Genomic DNA, 16,275 nt, shown 5'->3' on the forward strand with positions numbered 1-16,275 from the left:
CCTTCTGCTTTGGATCCCTGCAGCCAGAATATTACACAGTGTGGACCACTTTTATGGGACAGTGTTTCCACTCACATGCAGTGATGCAGGGGCCTTTTGCAGATATTTCCTATCATTCCACATAGATTTCAGCTCTCAGACCTGTGGATGTAGTTTTTCCTATTTCTGCTTCTTTATCTGTAAAATGGGAAAAGAAACTCTTCCCTCCAAGATGGTCTGAGCATTACCATGAGCAAGAGACCTGCTCAGGCATTAGTGATAGCACAGCTGCAGAGAACTCTTTCCTGTAAGGACCCTATTTGTCTAAGGGTATCCTTAACGTGATTAGGTCATATTTGAGCATGTGTGTCTTCAGATCTGACACAGTGCAGTGTCCTCTCTGTACATTATTAGGCTGCTGAGCCACTCTAGTAGTGATGTATGTGATTGCTCTGCTTGAAAATGCAGTAACTGGGCATAAAATTCCATGCATTAAGGACTCCTGTGAAATTTTATTTGAAAATACTTCCAATACACAACTGCACTGAAAAAGGCCCTTGGAGAGTCAACATTTGATCCAAGACTAACACTTCCACGTACAGTACATTGGGTCCAGATGTGTGTGCAGTTACTCCTGTAAGGATGGATTTTAGAACTCCAGAATAAGATCTTTCCTTTAGTATAAGGTGCTTATTAAATACTATTGTTTTCCAGAGGAAGAAACACTTCTCCAGCTTCCATTGTAACCTTAAGTTCAAGCACAGTCTTGCAAATGTGCATGATTCAGTTTAACTATTTGCTCCCCTTCATAGAACCCAGCCATGTGAATCCAGGCTGCTGCATCAAAAATACGTGGTTTTGACCCTACCCAGTTTGATTTTAGGATCAGTGTTACTGTCTGATATTTCAGATATGCTTTTCTTTTTAAATGCACTTCAACAAATATCTGCAGCCAAATTCCAAATCCTCAGATGCTGAAAAATTTAATTGCTCCTTTGAGTTAGTGTGACCATGTCAACTGAGCATCTGCTCTAGTGATAATGACTGTAAGCTAGAGGGATGCACTACTTTTACAGTGGTGCACAAAGAACCCAATTTGCGGAGTGAACTAATATGTTTAGAGAAAAGAGTTATGTAATTAATCTATTTTTAGTGATTAGCCATCCCCAAAGTTCTGAAAAAGGTAACTGGGTTGGGCTATTTATAGAATCTGTTCCTATAGTTACAGCACAGATGCTGTCATGGAACAGAAACAGCTCAAGTCGTCTCCTCTGTGCACCTTGCTAAATTCATATTCTCACAAATGTTTATAGATCTCTCAGATGCATAGACATTTGGGAGTCTAGGATGCTGCTGTTGCCTCAGCATCTGTTTGCACATTAGTATGCCCTGTTCCTATTAGCTTCTAATTCTGCCTTTGTTTTTCAGGTCATTTGTTTTACAGAGATGTGCAGAGACTCCTTTTACAGGAGATTCCCAGTGTATGAGAGAGGAGATGGGGCACTAATCTTGGGAAAAATAATGCAGCATTCACCTGAATTATTTTTCTATGTAATTTCACAAGGCTGCTAAGGGATGATGACTCAGAATACTTCCTTTACATCCTCTATTTCTAAGATGCATTTGTAGGATGACTGTGAAACTATGAAGTCCATTGTTACTGCTACAGGATGATAAATGTGCACAGGAAGTAATGAAGAATATGATCCATACCCAAAGAGTTCACAATCCTGAGGTCATGCAGAATTAGACAAACTGAAGGGGAAGGAAGAGTTTTTAGCAGAGTAGTGTATGTTTGGGCTGATCCTTACAGATTCTGCTTTGTATGTATGTGCGTATACATAGATTATACATATATATATATATAGAGAGAGAGAGTGTTACCTTTTCTTAAATAATGAAAAGCAGCCAGCTGTTTTGGTAGTGGACAGTAAGAAGAGGGCAAAGGAGACAAGAAGAAGAGAATGATCTAGCTAATGGAGGAAAGCCTGTTCCTAACACAGGGATAACCACAGAAAAAGATCAAATTAGGGGCAGAACTCTATAGGAATGACCATTTTAATAATGACTCTGAAGCATGGAAAATGAAGGGACTTGCTTATGCAAGTGATGAATAGTCAAAGACAGAATTGGTTAATTCTCATCTTCACTAACCTATCCTATAAGATAGGGAGATCACAATGTAAAACAACATCTAGCAGAAAATGAAGGCAGAAATACGAGGTTAGGCCCTTCACTACTCATCATTCTGTATTGTCATTTATGCACAATACAAGCTAAGCAAAATTTTATTTGTTCATGCCCTAGCCCAAACTGGATAGATTAAAATGACATTGTGCAGTGCACCAAAGTTGTGATCTAGGGCTAGAATCTAGAAAATTAAAGTGAGGAGTCTGAATTTCACATGGAGGGAGAGATGCTCCCTAGGAATAGAATTCACTTGAGCCTAAGCAGAGAACTAAACAGCTTAACAAGAAAAAAAATAAATATTGAAATTATCTGTCTAGGTTGTGAGAGAGGAGAATTATGCATGTTAGCAGAAAGATACAAAAGTGACATATTAACTAGTATAATCTAATTCACTGAAACTACCACTACTGTTAATAATACCATTAATAATAATGCTCTCCTCTATTGAAGATCATAGTAGAAAAAGCCAAGGTGCTGATCTGTAGAGCCAAACCCCATTTTTTTCTTCTTTTGAGTCTCATTGGCTCAACATAGAGACTGAATCATAGAGAAAAAAAGAAAGAAAAACAAATAACTGTTAAAATGCATGAACTATTATGAAATTATGAAAATTACTGAAAGAATTTCATGTTGGTACTGGTTTCAGGAACGCCCAAGAAGAAAAAGAGTTTTGAGAAAATTCCTGATCAACCAAAAAGGATTTAAAACACACATATAATGAAAATAAAACACATGTATTTAAAACATATTTTGAGAATTGTAAAAGAAAATGAGTACAAGGATATGCTTTTGACAAATATTAATAATTGGGCTAATAATATAGTAGAAAGGATGGATTAAATAAAGCAAGGAAAATACAGAAAAAGTATTGTCCCTTTAGAAAATATTATAAACATATGTTCAAATATAGTGAGAGAGTATCTTAAAAAACCTACAGATCAAAATATTTAATTACTGAGTTAATCTTTAATAAGTCTTGTATATAGAGGTTTTAATTTAAAGGGCTGAGACAAGGTCTTTAATATATAGCATAAAACATTTTATTTGCTGTAATGAATAGATCAAATAATGAAAAGCTTAGTATAAAATATGACACTTTTTTTTTGTCCTTAGGAACACCTTTATTAGAGTGTCTGCACCTTCTTGCTTGTTTGCATAGCACCTAGCTCAATATTTTCTTTCCAAACCCAAACAAAACATTGATTTTTGCCAGTTTATAATGTTTTCAAGTTTTTCATCTGACTCTGGACTAAGATTTTTTTCAGGACATTCACTGGATTGAAGGAAAGGTCTGAAATGTCATCATTCATTTGTAAATTGTACTTATCATTCCCATGAGATTTAATCGAGCTCCAGATTGCTTACGTGGATGCTATCTGCTCATCTGCAGTGACTGCAAAAAATATGGGAATATGAACTTGAAAAGTCTTTTCAGTAGATAGAAAAATATGGGGCTACCTGCATAAAACCTGCAGACCTTCACTGTTCCATCCAGTATCAACCTGAGCCTTCGTGGTTATTTTATGCAGAGCTTGCAATTCATGCTTATGGTGGTTTTGTTAGGTCAAACCTGACACTTGTAGGTGTCTGCTGCTCCCTACCTCCCACTTTCAGGATCAGATGGACACTAATATTTAATTACTCAAACTTTTTCTAGTAGATGTCTTAATTGCTTTTAAAATTATGATTTTATGGAATGTGCATATATGTGCCTGAGTGTGCAGAGGTATGCTGAAGAGAGAGTTCCTAAATCCTGAAGTGTGGAATGAGGTGATTCAGGCTAGAAAGGGATGGGACAGGGACTTTAGACTCACCCATGTTTCAATGCTAGATGCATTTCCCTCAAAGCTGGTCTCCTGCGGCTTTTCAGGGATGCCATACTGGTTTCAAGGTGACAAAAAAGAACATGAGCCCTCATTAGAGCTCCAACTATATTGTATGTCATTAAAAGGGAACTCCAGCCTGCACAAAGTATTTTGTGGCAGCCTTAGGCAAATAAACACTCTGGCCTATATATGGCTATCTAGGTATGTGCATATGCAATTCAATTTGGTATTGATCTCAAAAATCTAATGATCCAACAGCAGTTTTGAGTACTGTACCTGCCTTCTATCTCCTCAGGATGGCATTAAGTATTGTTCTTTGCAGCAGTGAATTCAGCAAAGCATTGACAGCATGGTGCTTCAGTGTCATCTGGGCCAACATCCCACTGGGTAATTCTTGACTGTAAAATAATTCACCAGAATTTAAAAATCTGAATTAAAATCTGTGCTTTCGCACACAATTCTATAAATATTTACATATTTAGTTCACAGTTTGTTAACAGTACTTTAAAAATGTGCCAATATGTATGTGTTAGAACTAACCACACTGTCCTGAAGAACAATAGTATTTTTCTTACTGGCCACTGAAATATGTCTCTGTAGAGACTAAGAGGTACCTTATCTTCATGACTTTCCTTAACAGCCATTTTAACATTCCAGGCTACTCTGGGCTGTTTCACCAAGCTTCAGATTCTTCTCATGAGAGAGAGATGAGGTAAGCTGGGCTCTCCATTTAGGCTTCAAAACAGCCATGTAATGCTTTGTGAAATTCTATGCAGCCATGGTATAGCATGGCATGCAGAGAGCAAACATTCATACATTCATGATCATATCATCAAAGTCTATCATGTCCATGACAGGTCAATAGAGAAATTCCATTATAAACTGGATAGCTCTATTAGATAACATGGCTAAGTTACATTAAGAAGAAAAGGAGGTGTCCATTCAGACCTTGTTTATATTTCACTTTATCAGTGAAAACTCTAGAAATAATCTGGATTACAATTATCATTGCAGTGTCTGGTTTATCCCCCTGGGTAAGCAAGACTCAAAGTCAGGTAACTGGAACTAAAATTTACAGGTTTCTGTTTTCTCTTTGATCTTTTTCTCAGTGATGTTTGCATTTTATCTGTCTTTGCCTGTATGTCCATAGCCTAGAAACATCACCAGTATTTATTTTCCTCAGAGTAAAATCAGGGAGATTCAGAACACTGTGATTTTCAGATGAAAGATTTTATGTAACTTAAGAAATATGACAAGCAATTATTTCAAAATTCACATTTGCCAGTAGCTGCTAGAAACACATTGTATGAAGCAGATTGGACACAAACTAAAACTGTGATGGGTCACCTTTTGATTTTCACATAAGTCCTGTGCTGTTTTTTCTCTAATTGGAAGAACCCAAAAAGCACCTGAAGATACCCAACATTGCTTACATAAATTACTAAACATGCTGCTGTGGTATTTGAAAAGCCACAAATCTTGTCAATCAAATGAAGTTCTAAAGAGTTTACTGACTGTCAGTTTGGATCTTCATTGTGTCAAGGCAAAAACATTCCTTGGACACATTTAGAAAGGTTGCCTCACCAGTCATCCTGTATGTCACCAGTTAGTTTGCTCCCTTGCTCAACATCATCTAATATTCTCCTAAACACAATTGCAGTTAGAATGCATTTGATCTGGAACTACCTTCTAGAACAAAACAGAACCCCCCTGATTTTTGCAAATAACACAGAAAAAAAATCTGACTGCTGTATTTAAGCAGAACATTTAATCTGGAGGATTAAGTGTTCTGTGGGTATATTAACACACCAGATTACACAGTTGATTTGTGAAAATATGCTTCAGTCACTTAAGAGTATAATTCTAGAAAGCTTTGTGTCCTCTTTCCAGTAATGTACCTCAGGATGTGTTTAATTTCAGGATGCAGGAAAACATTCTTCCCCAACAAAATTATTAGAATATATGAAGTAATTTACAAATAATTCAGAATTTTCAGAATATGGCCATTATTCATGTACCTGTCTGTAAAAACTGTCTAATTGCTTTCCACATGTTTTCAACCCTGGAATCTGATACATTCGATGGTGCAAATTCAATGTCAGTGACACTCCACCTGCAAACAAAGCAACACAGAGATTTTTTTTTTCATGCTCAGTTGATTCAAGTATCTGTACAATCTATAAGGGAAGGTCAGGGAAGGGTAGTTCTCTGACTGATCACGAAAAAGTCATCAGGTGAAAAGGCTATGGTCATCCCTCCCACACTGTTATTCCAACATCTTCAGTTCTTCAGCCTTCTCCCTCATCTCCAGAATTGACATGCCCTTGTCTGATGTCTATAATGCCTTGTGACATAGAGGAGCCATTACTGTAATAAACTCTGGAGTATATTGCTCTATTGTCTCATTTCCAGTATAACATTCTGTGTTTTTAGAGGATCATATAAAAGAACCTTCAGTTCAAGCTTAGATCTAGCCTGAGACAGTTTGCTGGTGCACATGAAGAAATAACCACAAATTTGAACTGCAACCTTCTAAGCATTATTGTATTTCAGTCTAACTCTCTTTATAGAATTGTGTCTGAAAGCACAGATTTTAATTCAGATTTTTAGTCTAACTCATCCATTGCATGCTGTTTTCAGAATATGGGAACAGAGAATCCATTGTGTTTTCCCTTTATTCCAAGAGAAGCAAAAATTATCTCCTCTAAGACAGTCTTCATTTGTAGGCACAAGAAATGTACCCTCACCGATTGAAGGCAATTTCCTAAGAAATTGGGAGTGTTTTTCACCCATATATTACCATTGTATTTATATAGACAGTCTTAAACCTACAAAGGATCATGAAATGCCGTTTCATTGAAGAGGGTTTTTTTTGTTGTTTCTTTTTATCAATTTATATGCCTCTTGTTCACTGTAGTGTCTATAAATTTGGGTAGTCTTAAGCCTCCTCCCAAGTGGTAGCCCTGGTTACCTGGATTTGGCTCTTCCATTAAGCAGTGCACAAAAGAGACCTGACATTTTTAAAGTGTTGTGTAAGAAGGAGAAAAAATTGAATCTAAACATGAATCTTCACCTTTCTGAAATATTAAAAGAGCTCAATACCGTTTTCAGCTCATCATTGCACAGTGGATTTGTTGTGTCCAAAATGTACACAGTTACAGTGTTTTGTAAAACAACTACATTAATTTGGTGCATTATTTGTCATTCCCACATTTGCCATGTCAAGTTTAGCAAATATAGATGACATGGGAAAAGTTATTAGCAGCTGCATTTTCAAAGAACATAATTTCTTGGTATCAGGGATAAGAATGCAAATAAAATCTCTATATACAGATAAATATATGCCAGTTTTGAGCTGTAATTTAAAGTTTCTTTAATTACTATCACAGGCTCTACTTATTTATAAATAGCAGGGTGTATACTTAATATTTTTATTATTTTAATTATTTTAGTATCTTCACTCATCTGAGGTAAACAGTGCAATTCTAATTTGTCCTGTGTATTTTTTCATATGTCAATATTTTTAAAGTATCATGTTTAGCCATCTTTCTTTGAGATATTATGTACAACCTATTAAAATGACAATGAATAAGAAACCCTATTTCAGAGCTGTCTTAAAGACTAGATTTGCAGCAAATAAGCCAGTTAAATTATGTCTTGTTGAAGGGCATCTGTACTAACATACTATGTGTTGTCTGAAGTGAATTAAGTATTTTCAATTACAACATCATACTCTGGTGTTCGTCTCAGATGTATTAAAAGCTCCAGCCTGGGGTCTCTTCTAGATTTATGTATGCGTGGTAAGGGATGCAAAAGTAATGTTGGCAAATAATTTTGCAATTGTTACTAATTGTTACTAATGACATATTCCTAATTTTTGCTATCAGTTTCTGCCACTTTATGTACAAGAAGGATTTTTTTATACACAGGCACTAGATTTTCTAATGCTTGTCCTTTCTTTAAGGCTTTGCTGCCATATGCTTGAGGTTCCATATGAATCCCAGGCATCTCTAAAAGTACTTCCTTTGTATTAAATGTTTTGCATATGTTTGTTATGTTAACATCTAAGAAACTTAATCTTTCATTATCAACTGTGTTGAGATTTTTCATATCTTTTCCTGGCATGTCATGTCCATTGTACATTTTTAGCCAGTAGAGGCTTCAGGTTAGTATCCTTAGTGGTCACATCAGATACAAATATCCTAATAATACGTATCACCCCCATAAACCTCTGAAGAAGCATCTTGTGTAGGAAACATATCTTGCAGCCAAAAATACTTCTTCTTCATACATATGGGAAAGTATTGTATTTTAACAACTTTTCATTAAAAACGTGATCCTCTCTCATCCTGGGGCTTCTGCTCCTCTCCAGTATATTCTTTCACAAAGAAACCTAATATCTGACCTGAAGTTACTACTCGTCTTTCCCACAAGTATTATAGATGTTAGCTTGACAATATTTTGTTTTAATCTTGCATTTGTAGATCACTAACCTCACTGTCTAATATAAGTTTTACCTGGCTGCATTTAACAACAAAAAGTTTTATTTGTAAATCCTTCCAACAGCTTTAGAGATCATGTTATCTCGGGCACAAATCTCTCAGTAACAGGGAATCTTAATTTAAAAGTCAAACTTCTTCACAACTACCCAGGATACTTTATTTTTGCTGAGACCTTTCTTTTCCCTGTAAATGCCAAATTAACAAAAGCATCTGAGGGTGGGCACGTGAGGGTCAAGAGGGTGTGTGTTGAGAGTGACATCAACTGAGACAATAAAAGGGCTTCTAAGTTACTTAGAAGCTCTTAAGGGGTCCACTAAACCAATTCAGTAGTCTTTAAATATACTTGACATCAAGAGACAGTCATCTGTGACATCCCCACACCAGAAATCTTTTTAAGATACTATCTGGTAAGTACACTCTACTTTATTTCCAAGTTCTCTAGAAGACTTTCTTAGAAAGTTTTATTGTCGATTCTTTGTTCATTTTTATATTGCTCCTTTTCAGACTATCTTAAAGTCAATATTAGTAAGATCAAACTGTTTTATTATCTGAACCAAATTTGTGAAATGAAAAAATCTGAGACAGTGAGTGAGAAATATCTTGTGAATCTAACTCCTGAATTTGTAATATTGGGTTAGATGGACTGCTGGGACCATATTCAAACTAACATGTAAGATATCATGTAATAAATGCTTTTTTGAACTGGAGTAAAGCTGCAGAAAATACTACAAAAATGGCATTGTGGAATTTTTATATTTCTGAAGTTTCAGTTACTCTATATCAAATTTCTTAAGCTATAACAAAAAGATGCCTTTTCTGGCTGTCAATACTGAAAATACAGTCTGGAAACTGATACTTGGACTGTCATTTCTGCCTGTTGCAGCATCATCAGTAACAAATATTTTTCAAATATATCCCCAGTGGCAGTTTTGCTGGTGGTGTACAAAGCAGAGTGGGATTCATAGTGGAAATGCAGGATTATCACTGAAAAAAATAAAACAGGGGAACAATTCTCATTTCTCCCTTATCATTAAATGGAGACTAACATAACTCAGTAGAGTTGTGCCTCTATGCAAAACTGTCAAGAAAAATGTCAGCCTCTTCATTCTACAGAATATACAAAACAAAATTGATACAAGAACAACTCTTTTCACTTGCATAGCTACATACAAGTATTTCAACTTGGAGCATGTAAATAATGATAATGATAATAATGATAATGATAATAATGATAATGATAATAATAATAATAATAATGGAAGAATATGGTGCTCTTCACCCAGTTATCTAAGAGATGGGTACCTAGATGTTAATGATGCAGGGCAAGTTCTTAGATTTGCCTGTGAAGTAACAGAAAGTTGCTCAGAAAATTAGTATTAGAACTAAATTCTCCATTTGCATCCCTTGAACTAAACCATTTCACACAAAAACTATTTTTCAACATCACTTCTCTGATGTCTTTCTTCAACTTCTTTCTAAAGTAAATTTCTTTGGATTTAACTTGAAATACAGATTTATACATGTATTCATTTCTATCTTTCTAGACAAAATGACTTCTATAAAAAATCTGGCCAGGACTGCCATCATTTTATATGCCATATGCTTTTTTACAAACTCTGATGGAAGACCAATGATGTAAGTACACTATTATATGCTTCCAAAGTTTGGAGGATGACTTTAGCTGTTCTTAAGAACATAATTGGGTTGTCTGTATGTAGGTTTATGCGTCTTTGTTAGTCTTTCTATCCCTGCTTTTGAACACTTTGGCCAAACTGTCAAAATTCTGTCCTCTAGATACAGCCGTAAAGATCTCAGATACTCTGAGTTCTTACACATTTTTTTAAAAATAGCTAGCTGAGTAGAGGGAGAAAAATCATATAAGTGCTTTCCTAGCAGTATTATTGGGTGGGTTGCATCTCTTAGACATTTGGGGGCGGGTCTACACAAGAGAGCATCTTTTTACTGTGCAAGGATCTAGCTGGAACTTGCTGTAGGACACTAACATCATTCAGCATTGAGACACAAATCCACAGGAAATCGTGTTTCCTTAGCTCTAGTGTTCACAGAAAACTACTGCTGAATAGATGCCATAGTTCTATTAATCAGTTACCTGTTATGGTATAAGCCCTAAGATCATCTACAGCAGCTAAAATCAATGATATAGTCAAATAGTAGTGTCACAAAACTGGATTATTTCTTATTTTTTATGCCTTCTTACTAATATTTCCATTACCAATAAAAAAATCACCACCCACCCTCTTCTCCAGATGTCATTCTGGAAAGGTAGGTTCTACAGCTCTCTATTGTGATACCTCATGAAAGTTCCCAAGCCTGGGTTTTTGAGTGAAGATCTAGAATTCAAGAAGGGCCACTATGAGTCTCTTTCTTTGCTTTTCATGCAGGAAAAGATCAGTGAGTGAGATGCAATTGATGCATAACCTTGGAGAGCATCGACACACTGTGGAGAGACAGGACTGGCTTCAGATGAAACTGCAGGATGTGCACAGTGCCCTGGAGGATGCCAGGACCCAGAGGCCTCGCAACAAGGATGACATTGTCCTGGGTGAGATAAGAAGTCGGAGGCTGCTCCCCGAGCATTTGCGGGCAGCAGTGCAGAAGAAATCCATGGATCTGGACAACACTTACATGGATGTACTATTTAAGACAAAGCCATAATGAAAAAAGCCAGAGCATTATATATCTCTAAGTAAGCATGTGTCTGTATATCATTGATCAAGTAGGGCATTTTATTATTATTATTTATTCAAACTGCTATAAGGATTAAAGGCTCCATTAAGACTGTAGCCCCATTGAGTTAGACATTTCACAACCAAATAATAAAATGCATTTACAATTCACCCATAAACTGCCAATTTCTGGGTATCTTTTTGATAGCTAATATATCTTAGAAATTTCCAGCAAAAAAAGGAAAAAAAAAAAAAAAGAAAAAAAAAAAAAAAGAAAAAAAAAAAAAAAGAAAAAAAAAAAAAAAGAAAAAAAAAAAAAAAGAAAAAAAAAAAAAAAGAAAAAAAAAAAAAAAGAAAAAAAAAAAAAAAGAAAAAAAAAAAAAAAGAAAAAAAAAAAAAAAGAAAAAAAAAAAAAAAGAAAAAAAAAAAAAAAGAAAGAAAAATAAACCCAAACCAGTAAGAAAGTTGAAAAATCATTTCAGACCAGTTCTCCTACTCTTACATGCACAGCATATGTATGGAATCACCAGGCCTACTGGTACTGGTAACCAACAATGAATAAATGCAGTAGAAGCTGTCTCCAGAGTAGAGCATCATTATGCCTAGGATTATGTTTTGCTTAACTTTGCACTAATGAAAATATGTAAACTTAAATCCACATTTATTTTCAGAAGAAGGCCTAAAATCAGATGAACATTAATTACAGAGCAAATGCTGCATGGTAATAATTTAGGATTAAAGAGTGCAAACATTAAAAATTTAAGTAGGAAGGCGAAGCTTAAGATGAAAGTACAATAGGATAAAATTAAAACAAATGCTGCATGAAATAGAAGAATGAAGTTTTGCAAAATACTGAAATGAAGGTAAGGTTTGATTACCTTCCCCTCCTCCAAAAGATGATAACCTATAATTAACTGCAGAAGCAGTGGGAACAGAGATGGTAGCACGTATCTAAGTATGGCCCTAACTGTAGAACTGGGAAATTATTCTATACCAGACAATTACAACTGAAACAAAACTCTTGTAATCCATTTTTCTTCTCCTGCATTTTCTCTGCAAACTATCTAACTCTGAATTTCTGTATATTGTGTTAGGCCTCATGTGTAAGCATTTTTTGTTTGTGAGAACAGTGGCTCTCATAAACAAAACTGCTCATTTTCATATGCATTTTTTGATAGAACTGAGATCACAGTTTGCCTAATCCCCAAAAAACAGGACTATTAACATGCAGAAATCAACCCAGGAGAGGAAAGATTAGCTGTAACACGTTCAAACTCTAAGCAGGACTCAAAAGAATAGACATAAATATGGATGGGAAAAATAAATTATGAAAGCAATAATTTTAAAAAGCAGTAAATACAAAATTATTTTTAATGGTGCATGCACATATGTGCTTAGGACCCTCAATAATTTCTGACTAATAAGAACATTTTCTCATCCACAGTTGTCATTGCCAGAGCTCAAATCTAGATTGATTGCTGCTCTAACCCAAAACGTCCATGTGCATGTTCCCATATTTCTTCTTATTTGTTTGTTTGATGTCTAGCACACCTTGGGGTACCTAGTACAAAACTCATAAATCCTTACAAATATAAATGCAATCTGCTGGAGGCTAGAAAGGTACTTGTAACTAGTGAACTGTAGCTCATCATCTTGGCTATTCTTTCAGTCATGAAAAGGTCCTGCAGCTGCAAGCAGATGGCGTGCGTGCCTGTGCACCTCGGTGCCCCACCCACAAGCAAGGGCTCCATACCGCTTGTAGAATCGTGGCCTTAAAGTGCACTTTCTATTTATTCTTTTATCAGACATCTGTGCTAACTTGAAGGAATAAAATTGCATTTTTGTACCTATGTCTCACTTCTGTATTGCCAAATAAAGTGGACCAAAAGCTCTTGGACATTATTTTAAAGCATAATAACTGACAGACCTGTAACTCTTCTGATACAACTTAGCATTTGGGGCAAGACTATTAAGCCATTTAATTTTATTACAGTAATATAAAAATGGTTATAAAAGCAATTTTTATTTTTCCTTTTGTCTTCCCTGCACACAAAATCATATTGATAGTTTAATAAAAGGTATTTACCTAGCACAAACCTATTTATGTCCCCTTACAACAATGACACACATGCAGAAACTATATCATCACAAAAAGCCAAATTAATAAGCTGTTTCATTTTGATCTAAACAAAGAATTCCAATATCTAACCAACTTGTTTCTAATCTGAAGCAATCTAGTAGATGAAAGATGCTTACATAAACAGTTAAACTCTCTGCACATTTCAAAAAATAGTTGTTGCTTACCAAGGGCTTCAGGGTCAGAGACAGACAATGCATCACTGAATATCATTTAGCTAGAAATGTGGCCACAGAAAAACTATGCTCAGCACTGTCCCATTTATGGCTAAAATCATGTTTGCTTTGCCCAGTGACAGTGTGACTCTTCAGAGGGACTAAAGGCAACACAGTGGCAGACAAATTACTGCTAGGTGATGCCCACTAGAAAAAAAAGATGGAATTTGGATGAAATTACTTACTTATTTAGAAAAAATATTAGTTACATCTTCTCAGATTACACCTCTGGTCAGTGCAGCAGCAGTCAAAACAGCAAAATGCTCAGAGTAGGGCAGAAGATACTATTAAAATATTTTAATACTATGATATATTGCAAAGATTCACCTTCACCTGGAATAACAGGTGCAATTTTGGTCATCTCTCTTTCACAGATTAAGGGGCCTAGAAAGGGGATGGTAAGAAATAATAGGGCCACTGAAACCCTTATATATGATAATAAATGGTAAAAACAGCAGCCAGAAAATAAATAAATCAAAAGACTCATAATATAAAGATATGATAAATGAACAGTGCACAGAGACAAATGGTAAGAGAGGCCAAAAATTGAGATTGCACATGTTTGAAGGTTTTAACTAGTATGAGCCAGAATCTCATATCCAGCCAATGTCACTGGAGGAGACAATGACATGACTCTTGGGTATGCTTGAGTTTTTCTATTACACGTGGACTGGAACATACCTCAAGTCTATGCCATGTTGTATACTTGCAGGTAAATAAGATAAATATAAGTGAGCCTGCACTTGACAACAGACTCAGACATGCATGTGGTTGCCAGAGGAGACTTCCTATGTTCCCTGTTACAGTTGAGATAAAGTTAGCACGGTATTAAGTCTGCTTTTCTTCTCATCCATAGCATTAGCCTTCCAAATCCTTCTTTTCCTTGAAGAATGTGGTTTCTATGCAGATACTTCCTTTCAAGGCAGAAAACCCTTGCTTTATGATCTGACAAGGGCTTTTTACTAAGACCTGTGTCCTTGAAGATCTATACTGTGCAGATGGATATCTATTGTATACACCTGGTTTTTTTACAAAATTTTCAGTGAAAAGAAATATAATCAGGTGTCTCACTCATGACTCAATGAAAAAAGAAGCCTAATATCAATATCAATCCTCAGAGGAAGTAAAATTGTAGCCTGTGGAAAAAACCAAAACCAACGAATAATTAACAAAGCCAAAATCACAAGCATTAATAAAAACTAGATAAATTGTAAGACCTATAGATAAAGGCTACTGCTGATGGTTTAACTGCTAGTGATCTGGCTTTCTTAGCTGCTTCTAACTTTGCCTGTTGTAAATAGTGCTGCCCAGAGTTGCTCCGCTCGCTGTTGAGCGGCAGGAACATCTGACTCCTTGCCTAGTTAGCACATTCTGACAGCTTTTGTGCAGGCTGCTTGGCCATCATTGTTCTACTGCTGCATTTCTAGAACTGTGTAGTTTATCTCTGTAGCTATTGTTAAAGGATTAAAAAAAATATATCCATTTAACAGATCCGTGTTTTGCTGTATATTGTAGCAAAGCTTCTGTCTTTTATGGGGCATTTTGGTGCAGCAAAGACACAAACCCTTGCTCTCTTGCACCTTCTTCCTCTCTTCTCCCCAGTGTGCATAATAACTTGGACAACTTGCCTACCCGATACCTCCACCCACAGATCAGTCAGATCTGCTAATGTATCAGGCAAGCCCAGAGATGTACACTCAGTGAATCTTTACATTAGTACTTATGTGTCCCTGGAAGAGAAGGATGCTCTCTAAGGTACATAAGAAGCACACAAGAGGCTCTGGCTGTACAGTTCCAGTCTCTGGAATCTGACAGCAAATTTATCAACTTCCTCCACCAGAGGTTAAATCAGAACCCTTCCTCAAGATGAATATATACTCATCAGTAGGATAGAGATTCATGTTCCCTCTTACTTGAATGTTTTCCCTGTGAGGTCTGGTCCAACAGTGGCTTAGAATAGCATTTTGTGAGACTCTGAGAAGTCCCCATACATGGTGGTTGATCCTCCCAATGGGACTGCCTCAAAATATCCACTGTGCAATGACACTGGTTTCCCAGAGTGCACAAAGGAGGACAGATAAAGATTCAAGAGTCCGGGCAGAGATTTGCTACTTCTCTTCCTCCTCCCAAACTCTCCGCTAATGCAAATTTGCTTCAAGGTACATATTGTCTAGAGTTCTACAGCCCTTTTCTTCTGAAATAGAAGTCAAGCTCTGCCTGTATTTAATAATGATGCTCTAGAGAATATATTAACAAAGAAACTAAGGTTGTCTTTAGATCTGAGTACAGTTGGGGTTGGTATCAGTTGATTATCCCCTCACGAGGAGTGCAAAGGGCTTAGTGTCAACAGCTGTGACACCTGGGTACACTGAAGTTGCCTACAGTGTGGGACATGAAAGTTCTGCCAGGGCATTAGGGAAGGAAAGCCAGATCCACTAATTACATTCCTAAATAGACTCCATATGACACAGACTCTATATAATCCACAGGGATGCACAAACCTGAGCCCAGTCACCACCCCTCAGACACAAGGGAGCCCGGCTCCTCTGCCTCACCTCTGCCACCGCCCTCCCGGCCGCTCCTCCCGCCGCCGGGCGGCGCTCGCTCTGCAGCCCTCAAACCCTCACACAGGCCTCCCGGCCCGGCTCTCCCGCTTGGCCCGCGCACCGCACCGCGGCCACCCCAGGGATCGCCACCCGGCCCGGCCCCGGCCCGGGGCCCCGCGGAGCAGCAGCGACC

At 36.7% G+C, this 16,275-nt stretch overlaps 1 protein-coding gene across 1 annotated transcript; it reads left to right on the plus strand.

Moving 5' to 3' along the window:
• Positions 1-10,046: 10,046 nt before the first annotated feature.
• On the plus strand, positions 10,047-11,173 carry PTH (parathyroid hormone). The gene is made up of 2 exons (XM_009994230.1): positions 10,047-10,132; positions 10,900-11,173. Exons 1-2 carry the CDS (start codon positions 10,047-10,049, stop codon positions 11,171-11,173), a joined length of 360 nt encoding a protein of 119 aa, XP_009992532.1.
• Positions 11,174-16,275: the final 5,102 nt, after the last annotated feature.

The sequence above is a fragment of the Chaetura pelagica genome, unplaced genomic scaffold, assembly GCF_000747805.2.
Source record: "Chaetura pelagica isolate M959 unplaced genomic scaffold, ChaPel_1.0 scaffold153, whole genome shotgun sequence".
NCBI lineage: Eukaryota > Metazoa > Chordata > Aves > Apodiformes > Apodidae > Chaetura > Chaetura pelagica.

What these genes read in the sequence shown, in the direction of transcription:
- PTH (XM_009994230.1), top strand. Translation starts at nt 10,047, where the DNA reads ATGACTTCTATAAAAAATCTGGCCAGGACTGCCATCATTTTATATGCC. An exon ending in TCTGATGGAAGACCAATGAT is followed by an intron (nt 10,133 to 10,899) that starts GTAAGTACACTA and finishes CTTTTCATGCAG; the next exon opens with GAAAAGATCAGTGAGTGAGA.